This window comes from Pantherophis guttatus, chromosome 2 (assembly GCF_059756535.1).
Source record: "Pantherophis guttatus breed Tessera chromosome 2, ASM5975653v1, whole genome shotgun sequence".
In the NCBI taxonomy this organism is placed as follows: domain Eukaryota; kingdom Metazoa; phylum Chordata; class Lepidosauria; order Squamata; family Colubridae; genus Pantherophis; species Pantherophis guttatus.
Genome location: NC_142064.1, coordinates 271,305,714 through 271,315,868, shown reverse-complemented (window position 1 = coordinate 271,315,868; position 10,155 = coordinate 271,305,714). Strand labels below are relative to the sequence as shown.

General features: G+C 41.0%; 1 protein-coding gene across 1 annotated transcript; it reads left to right on the top strand.

Moving 5' to 3' along the window:
- Window positions 1–7,046: 7,046 nt before the first annotated feature.
- On the top strand, window positions 7,047–9,671 carry LOC148115892 (vomeronasal type-2 receptor 26-like). The gene is made up of 3 exons (XM_087885272.1): window positions 7,047–7,226; window positions 8,066–8,192; window positions 8,761–9,671. Exons 1-3 carry the CDS (start codon window positions 7,050–7,052, stop codon window positions 9,669–9,671), a joined length of 1,215 nt encoding a protein of 404 aa, XP_087741398.1. The 5' UTR covers window positions 7,047–7,049.
- Window positions 9,672–10,155: the final 484 nt, after the last annotated feature.

Genomic DNA, 10,155 nt, shown 5'->3' with positions numbered 1-10,155 from the left:
ATCTACATTTCAAATGCTTCTCATTTCTTCAACTGTCAGAGACCAACTCTCTACTCCATAGAGCAGGATAGTAAAAGCCCCAAATAAAACATAAATCTCCTTTTTTTTCACTCCAGATCAGCTACACTTATATTTCACCGATCCTGAGTGATAAAACTCAGTTACCTTTTTTCTACCGGACCGTCCCCAAAGAAGGTGCTCAAAACCTGGGGATTGTTAAATTGCTGCTGTATTTTCGATGGACATTCATTGGTGTCTTTGCTGCAGACACGGATAAGGGAGAACATTTCCTTAGGACCTTCGTTCCTGTGCTGGCTCAGAATGGCATCTGTGTTGTTTTTTCACAAATCGTATTATTAAATGATGAGAACTTCCAGCATCTGATTTCTGTTTTCAACCTGTGGGCCCAAATCAATGTATTCGTTTATTACTCAGAGTTTACGTTCATCGAGGGACCCTTTTTCCTAGAACACATGTTAAATTCCTTGCGAAAGCCTATTGAAGGGAAAGTTTGGATCACAACCGCTTTGTGGGATCTCACCATTGAATTATCAGATAATACTCTCTCTTTCAGATACACCCATATCATTTTTTCTTTTCTTATCCAGACCAGCCAAAGGACCACATTTGACGATATCATGGATTTCTATCTTTTTATCACAGCATTTATGACTAAGAAATTTCACTGTTCATATGGTAAGCCTGCCTTGTCTGTGAAAGGCTGGACAAGGTGTACAGAGAAAGAGAACTTGGAAACTCTACCTCAGCAGAAGATTGACAGGATCTTTTCTCTAGATAGCTCCTTAACTTACAATGCCATCCAGATTGTGGCACATGCCTTAAATGTGGTCAATTCACCCCGATCCCAGAGGACAAGGATGGAGAGAAAAGACAAGGTGGAAGTTGAAAACATTCGACCATGGCAGGTATTTCCTTATCAGTTCCATGTATGTTGCTAAGGGCAACATCTAATGGTGAACATCATAAAACACTCTTTGAGAAATGTCATATACATTGAGAAAAAAATACCTTTTATGAATCATTTTCTTTCATAAGATCCCTTTTCCTCCTCTTTCATATGTGTGTGTGTGTGTGTGTTTGTTTGTTTGTTTGTGTGTGTGTGTGTATATTCGTAGATTTTCACGGATACAGGTATGTACGTCTTGGCATATTCAGGTCTTTTCCCTTGTATGTATGTGTATACATCTCAAGTTTTCGCGGGTGTGTGTATGTAAAAAGTTAAAATCTCAGGTGTTTTCCCAAAACATTTCCTGAAACGTTGCCAAAAAACCTTTAAAGTGTTGGTTAGGATTTTAGCCAAAGTTTTTAAAAAACCTTACAAAGTGTTTTGGTGGTGGCGTCATGTGTCATGTGTCATGTCCTGGGTCCGGTGTCAATTTTCGTGGCTGGGACTTGTTTGTTGACTAGGGCTGGTTTCCAAATGTCTGGTAGGCGGGAGGTATCATCACGTTTATTCATATTATGGTGGTGTTTCTCTATTTTGATGGCTTCCATAATTATTCTCTTGTTGAAGTATTCAACAAGTTTTGGAGATTAATTTGGTTCCTTCAAAATCAATTTCATGTCCTGTTGTCTTAAAGTGCTGGAAAAAGGAGGAAGTTTTTTCTTCTTTTCTGACTGCGTTCTTGTGTTCTGCGATGCGTGCATTTATTCTCCTATTGGTTTGTCCAATGTATGTGGCTGGGCAGATTTTGCATGGTATTTCATAGACTCGTTGGTTTTCTAGCTGGATCTTGTCTTTGGGGTTTCTTAAGATGTTGGCTATTTTTTTGGTCAGGGCAGAAGGCTGTCTTGATGTTGTGTTTGTGGAGAATTTTGCTGATTTTATCTGTGGTGCCTTTGATATAAGGGAGGAAGGCAATGCCGTTGTCCTGTTCTGTGTCTCGGTTCTTGGGGGTGTTTCCCTTTGGATTAGGTTGGTAATTGTGTTTCTTTTTAATCTGTTAGAGATTATTACGTTAGTGAGAGTGTGTAGTTCAGTTTTCAGGTGGTCTTTGTTGGCTAGGCGTTTGGTTCTGGAGATGAGAGTCTTCGCTACGGAGTTGATCTGTGCAGGGTGGTGATGTGATTGTGCGATTAAGTAGCAGTTGGTGTGTATTTTTTTCCAGTAGATGGTGTGTCCTAGGGAGCCGACATCCAAAAAGGGGAGTTGGTTGTTAGCTTCTATTTCCATAGTAAATTGTATTTTGGGGTGTAGGCTGTTGAAATGTGTGAGGAAGTTGTCTAGTTTTTCCTTTCCGTGTGGACAAATTATGAAAGTGCCATCTACATATCTAAGCCATTGTTTGGGTTTGGGTTCAGATTTATCTAAAGTGTTGGTTTCAAAGTGTTCCATGTATAGGTTTGCGATGACAGGTGAGAGGGGTGATCCCATAGGTGCTCCTTCTACCTTTTTGTATCTTTGTCCATTGTGGATGAAGTATGTGTTGGTTAGGCAGTGGTTGGTCAGGTCTAGGATGTGCTTAGGGGGGTTGTATGTGTTTTGGATAGCTGTCAAGGCTTCTTTAATAGGCACTTGGGTGAAGAGGGATATGACATCGAAGCTCACGAGTTGTAGGTTTTGTTTCTTTATTGTTTCTATGAAGTGGAATGAGTTTTGTACGTGTGAGGTGATGGATTCTGCGTAGGGCTGAAGTTGTTTGGCAAGAAATTTGGCAAGATTCTGTAGAGGTGAGCCTATGGAGCTGACTATGGGTCTGATTGGTGTTCCTTCTTTGTGTATCTTGGGGGGGCCATAGAGCTTGGGGCATCTGGATGATTTCTCTCTGGAGATGATTCTTTGCTAGATCTCTTCACTGATGGGAGAGGCTTTTATTTTGGATTTGGTGGTTTTTTCCAGGTAGGTGGTGGGGTCTGTGTTTAGAGGTTTGTAAGTGGGATCTAGGAGTAGGTTGGATAGTTTGGCTTGGTAGTCAGATGTGTTCATTGCCACTGTGGCATTACCTTTGTCTGCTGGGAGAATGATTATGTGATTGTCTTTCCTCTAGTTGGTGAGTGCTTTTTGTTCTTCTTTGTGTAAGTTGCTTCTGGGTGGATTGCTGGAGCAGAGGACGTTGGTGACTTCAAGTCTGATTTTATTGGCTTCATCTGGGTTAATTTTGGTGAGGCTAGCTTCAACTCCGCATATGATGTTTTCAGTAGGGATGCATTTGGGGGTGACTGCAAAGTTGAATCCTTTGGAAAGGACATTGGTTTCTGCTATGGTGAAGATCCTGTCTGATATGTTATGTACTGTTTGTTTCATGAGTTGCTGTGGAGGGGGGTTGGGCTTCTGGCGTTTTTCTAGTCTGTGGAGTTTGTTGGTATGTAAGATGGTAGCTCTTTGGACTTTGAGTTTCTCATAGGTCCTGGTCAGCAGGAAGGTTTTCTCCCCATAGAGGTAAGATATTTGTTTTCGTAGATTTTCACGGGTACAGGTATAAAGTCTTGGCATATTCAGGTCTTTTCCTGTGTAAGATTGAGAGTATCTTGGAAATGTTTCGATGAGGTCTCACTCGTCATCTTCAGGCTGGTGCTTTCGGCTTCATGCTTGTGTGAGCAAAGCATGATCGGAGCTGCCGTCTCTCTATAAATACTGGGGGGGAGGTGGGGAGTTCTGGCTTTGTTACTGTAAGTGGGTTGGTTGGCTGTGTTGATCTCCAAATTAATCTCCAAAACTGAACACTTCAACAAGAGAATAATCATGGAAGCCATAGAAATAGAGAAACACCCCCATAACATGAATAACAATAGCTGCAAGATCGGCATGGGCCCAATACTGGAAGATGGATGTCAGCCCACCCGAACAAGTAGTAATTCAGAAAATAATGAACTGTGCAGAATCAGATCGGTTTACTATGAAACTGAAAGGGCGAGGGGACACAGATTACTATATATCTTGGAGTCAATGGTATAATTGGATGTCAAATCGAGCTGCAAATTGATGTATTTGATAAACATGTCACTTGGTATATCTAATAGGCTTTACTTGGCTAACCTATATATGTAATGGGACAATTTTATTCCTTTCTCGTGTTGTGATGTAGACGGCTATAGATTTAATGCTTGTTTCATGTATAATATATATATAAAAAAACCAAACCCATCCCATAGATGAAATACAACCACTATCCAGAAGCCAGACCACGGCAGCATCACCAGCTGCTGCACCCCCCCTCCGATCCCCACACAAAGCAAACTGACACACACCATGAACACATGACAAGACCTCAAACTTGAAGCCAAACCAAAGCCCGGGATGCTGCATCACAACCATCTGCTCAGGATATCACATCACAGAATTCAGAATGCTCAGAGAGCTCAGGATGCTACAACACAGCCAACTACCCAGGATGTTGCAGCACAATACTCAGGACATCATAAGAATAGAGCTCAGGATGCTACTACACAAGCCATTACCCAGTTCGTTAAAACACAAAAGACTAATAGGCACACAGCCAGGGCCTCACCCACACAGGATGCGACGAAACAGCTGACTGCAAACATCAACTCCATTAACTAATCAAGATGTAACAACACAGCCAACCAACCCACTTACAGCAACAAAGCCAGAACTCCCCACCTCCCCACCAGTATTAATAGAGAGACGGCAGCTCCGAGCACGCTTTGCTCACACAAGCACGAAGCCAAAAGCACCAGCCTGAAAATGACAAGTGAGACCTCATCGAAATGTCGCCAAAATACTCTAAATCTTACATGGGAAAAGACCCATACACACCAAAACTTGCATACACGACAAACCATTTTATACCAAATTTATATTTTGCTGATAAAGAAATGAAGGGAGACTAGTATAGATCTATTTCAAGCTTTTTAGCTTTCATCAGCTAGTCATCAGCTAGCGGCTGCTTGAGGGCTCATGGATTGGAGCTGAAAGGGGAAAGGATATACTGGTTGTATCAGCACTTTTTAAAATATATATAATGTTATACATCCTAATTATGACCATTTTTCTCTTAATCATACAGTATAATCCGTAGAAAAAAAAGAAACTTGATATTATAAAACATACTTATATCTCTTGTTTGCATAGTTATAACATAATTCTCTATACATTTAGCACTCTTATATATTTTAATTTGCAGTTATGTACAGTCTAATAATAATATTGCTTGCAATATATATTCTTCTATGTAGTTTTATACCTGTATTTGTTTCTATCTTATTGACCCTCTTTCATCATTAATTTTCTAAACTTTCCATCTATTATCTAGCCAATAGGCCCCATATTTTAGTAATAGGCTGTTTCTCCTTTGTCTTTAATTTCCATCGTTAACCTGTCCATTTTGGCACATTCTAATATTTTCTTTATTACCATTTCCTCTGTCGGTATACTTTCGTTTTTCCAATTTTGTGCATATGTAATTCTGTTGCCGCTGTTATTACATGTAACATTAAATATTGAATTATTCTTTCTTTTACATTTGGCCTCCAGCATTGTGAATGGCAAATTATATCTTGCCTATGTTGTCACACACCACTACAATTATTTTACTTCATGTATTTTATTTCATGTGCTTTGAGCTTTTCTTTCTTCAGATTCTAGAATTTGATGCTTGTCGAAAAGGATTTTGGATTATCTCCCAATTTATTATAATGTAACACAACATTGTATTTAATATTACAATTATCAGTGTATATTCTTGTAAAATCACCTGAAGAGTGCCAGAATCAATATTCAAGCTTTCCCTCAGAATCAGTGTTCAAGCTTTCTTCAGATAATGAGCAGATGGAAGAGTCAATTATAAATATTGACATTTGCTTCCCAATTTCGGAAAGCCAATTCATAACACAGGAAGTTTATAAGAAGATATTAGATAACTATTTGTCTGAAGTAGTGTAGGGTTTCCTGCCTAAGCAGGGGCTGGACTAGAATGTTGTGGCCCCGCCCTCTGAGCCTATCTCATCGGAGGAAGAAGGCTCCGAACATGAGGGATAGGAGTCAGCCAGGCCTCACTCTCCAGGCCCCTCCCCTCTGGCACTGCCTCAGGTGCCGGCCGAGGAAGGGGAGATTAGCCAGGAGCCAGGTGTCTCTGATGAGAGCGAGGAAAAAGAGCCGTCGTTCCTGGATGCACGCCAATGAAGGCGTTATAAACGGTTGCAGCAGTTAAGGAGGGGTCCTAGGGATTATAACTGAGTCACTGGCCACACCCCAGAGACTATATAAGAGAGTGCGGTGGCTGATAAAACTCTGTGACGAACAAAAACTAACTCTGGCTAGTCACTTGAACAATGCCTAAAGCTGCCGAAGGGATATTGTTTTGCTGGACTATTTACAATGCGTATGTAATTTTATGTTATCTGTTGAAGTAAAGCTCTTGGCAGACGGTGCTTATATTGTTGCCAAGTTTGAGATAACGACCTGTGTGCGTGCCAAGTGCTTTCTTAACTCTCGGCTGGCTGTGTTTGTGTGTGTGTGGAGACGGAGACAGAACATAGAAGACCTCCAAGGTCCCTTCCAACTTTGTTAAATTATTATTATAATTATTAACTTATTATATTTCCAGGACTGAGTTGTACAAACTGATGCTATGTCTTCTACAACAAGGAGACATTTTCTGACAGTGTGAACAATCAGCCAATGGAACAGCTTGCCTTCAGAAGTTGTGGGAACTTCATCTATAGCTATGTAGGACATCTCAGGGAGGAGGGGGACACTCATGGATAAGCAACAGATAATGTAAGCAAATATATTTGTAGGTAATGGATTTCCCTTCTCCTGTCCTCTGCCATCTGCTTATCTTCAAGAGAACTAACGGGAGAAATAAAACAAGAAAACAAGAAAATGTGGGCTAGTTGGGAATGCCAGATGTTGGAAAGAAAACATCTGTCATTGGTACCTGAAGGACAAATCTATGCAGATTGTCCTGAGAAGAAAACAGGCTGCAGCTCAATAAGCCAAATTCCTTATATCTCTGTACATCAGCTTGTTTAGATGATTCCATTTGTGTAAAAATCTTTTTCCTTATATTCTGTAGCTTCACCATTTCCTGAAGAATCCTCAGATCTACAACAACAGCATAGAAGGAATGTATTTGGATAGAAATGGAGATTTGATGGCTGACTTTGACATTGTGAGATGGGTGTTGTTTCCTAATAAGTCGACCACCAGGGTGAAATTTGGGAGTCTAGACAGAGAAGGAACCATTGGAGTCAAATTCAGCATCAACAAGGAAGCCATCACGAGCCCTCAGTGGCTCAATCAGGTAGAGGAAGAGGTGTCCCATCTTTTTACCATGTTTCCCTGAAAATAAGACATTCCCTGATAATAAGCCCAATCAGGTTTTTGAGCGCATGCACTAAAATAAGTCCCCCCCCCAAAAAAAATATGCCCCCCCAAAAAATATTTAAGCACATGCGCAGACAGTCCTCGCCATTTCCTCTAGTTAGGGTTAGGGAGACAGAGCTGGAAATCAGCAAGAGGAGCCCCGTCTTCCTCCACACACACCAAAATAATAAGACCTCACCAAAAATAAGGCCAAGCACTGATTTCAGGTTTCAAAAAATATAAGACAGGGTCTTATTTTGGGGGAAACACAGTAGTTTTGTCCATCATCTCAATCAGTGTACCCCACCATCCCAAACTATATATAAGACCGACTGGCTTCAAATTCATGCTTCAGAATTATATTCTTTCATTTATAACCAGCAAAGGAAAAGATGCTTTATGACTTATTCAGTAGAAGACTTTGGTCTGAGGACATAGAGTGAAAAAATGTGGAGATGGAGGGAAATGGAAGCATGATTTAAGAGGAGGGGAGAAGTAAAATCAATTGAGTTACACATGTTCGCTCAAAACAGTAAAGTGCAGACAGAGCCCCTCCCAAAGCCCAATACATCACCAACTCAACCTCGAAGTGTAAAGATATGATGAGATATTCAGGCTGAGGAGGTGATAAATGCCGGTCTCCAAGGCAACGCTGCTGCTCTTCTCTGGAGACGAGATAAGCTATGGGACCTGACAATCCCATTCCAACACTGTAATTCATTTCATAACTAATCAGTTTTGCAGATGCTTCTGAATGCAATTTTTATTCACTTTCAGCCCTTGCCTCACTCCCAGTGTGTGGAGCCTTGTCAACCTGGATATTTCAAGGTGGTCCAGGAAGGAAAACCAATCTGTTGCTACAACTGCGTCCCTTGTGCAGAAGGGAGCATTTCCACCCAAGAAGGTGGGTAAATGGGAATCAAAACAGTTCTTGGGATAGGAGCAAAGGTTCCTGCAGATCTTTTCTAAGAAGATATTTCTAATTTGGGTATTGGAGTGGGAGGGAGTATTAATTGCCATCTCCTCCATTCCAGGGTGGACTCAGGATAGACACATTTCTGCCTAACCATCTTCCTCCAAAGTATTCAAGGAGTAGGCAAGCATGATCTTTGTTTCCTGTGGAGTAGCTATTTGGGGGAATACATTGCTACCAGAGAGAACCTCCTCTCATTATGGCGATTAGAGAGAAAGGTCAAACCAGACAACTTTATCTGTCCCTTTTTAATCATTAACCATTGGGATTTGGTTGGACAAAATGAAAGCAAACATAGTTGAACGATATTGTCATTGAATTTCAATTTTATCCTCCAATTAATGGGTAGTGAGACAAATCAAACTCCATTTTGGAAAACCAGAATATTCCAACCTTGTCAAATTGGCTAGTCCTAGTCCATTAGAAACCTTGCTACATGATGTAGATCAGGGGTGTCAAACTCAAGGCCCATGGTAAATGTTACATTTGTCCTGTATAGATGCAGACCACTGCACCAGATGTCCAGACAATCAGTATCAGAACAAGCATCGAGATCAATGTATCCTCAAAATTGTCACTTTTTTGTCCCATCAAGAGTATTTGGGAATTATTCTTACTTTCTTTGCCCTATTCCTGATCTTAACCACAGTTTTAGTCTTGGGAATCTTCATTAAATTCCAAGAAACTCCAATTGTCAAAGCCAACAACCGGGACCTCTCCTATATCCTCCTGGTCTCCCTTCTTCTTTGCTTCTTGATTTCCTTTCTCTTCATTGGTCGGCCAAGGAGATCCACCTGCCTTCTCCGACAAACAATTTTCAGCATCATCTTCTCAATTGCCGTGTCTTCCGTCTTGGCCAAAACAGTCATGGTGGTGCTGGCCTTCCTGGCCACAAAGCCAGGAAACAGAGTGAGAGGGTGGCTGGGCAAGAGTCTGACCAACACCATCATCATTTCTTGTTCCAGTGTCCAGGTTGTCATTTGTTTCACCTGGTTAGGAGTCTTTCCTTCATTCCCTGATTCTGACATGTATTCCCAGCCTAGAGAGATTGTTCTGCAGTGCAATGAAGGCTCTGTCACTATGTTTTATGTTGCCCTTGGTTACATGGGTTTTCAGGCTGCCATTTGCTTTGTAGTGGCCTTCCTGGCCAGGAATCTACCTGGGTCCTTCAACGAAGCCAAGCTGATCACCTTCAGCATGCTGGTCTTTTGCAGTGTCTGGATCTCCTTTGTGCCTACCTATCTGAGCACCAAAGGGAAATTCACGGTTGCTGTGCAGGTCTTCTCCATCTTGGCTTCCAGTGCTGGGCTGCTGGGTTGCATCTTCATCCCTAAGTGTTGCATCATTTTGCTGAGGCCAGATCTGAATACAAAGGAACAACTGATGTTCAAAAGTGAAGTAAAAAAGTGATGCTGATGGATGTTCTGGGGATATAATTCCCATCCAATATAATTCTCACCCATTGGGTACTTTTCAGGAGAAAACACTATCAGGCTGCTTTTTGAAGTGATCTCCTGCTTAAGCCTAATTTCCATGTTTTTATGTTTCTGTGTCTGGTAGTATTATTTAGCATTTTGGTCTTCGTTATTAGCCTTTAAGTGAGGATGTTAATAGAATTTTAGTCTGGCAGTGTTGACCTCCTTTCAGATTTTAGGAAAGCATGCTTTTTTCATGGGGAGAAAGCAGCCTTTTCAACAACTGAATCTTAGTCAGTGTATTCTGAAAGTAATTGAATACACTTGCAAGTTTTAAGTAAGATACTAATCCATCTTGGAAAGAGCATGATGTAACCCATAAATTTACCTCATGTGGAAAGTAATCTCTAGTCAATATTTTCTATTGTTGACTTGTCAAATGTAATAAAGGTCTTTCGTTCTTTCATTGGTTTATTTCT

Excerpts from the sequence above, each read along its gene's own strand:
- LOC148115892 (XM_087885272.1), top strand. The coding sequence starts at position 7,050 with ATGTATTTGGATAGAAATGGAGATTTGATGGCTGACTTTGACATTGTG. Across the intron at positions 7,227-8,065 it reads GCCCTCAGTGGCTCAATCAG|CCCTTGCCTCACTCCCAGTG; the intron begins GTAGAGGAAGAG and ends ATTCACTTTCAG. Across the intron at positions 8,193-8,760 it reads GAGCATTTCCACCCAAGAAG|ATGCAGACCACTGCACCAGA; the intron begins GTGGGTAAATGG and ends TGTCCTGTATAG.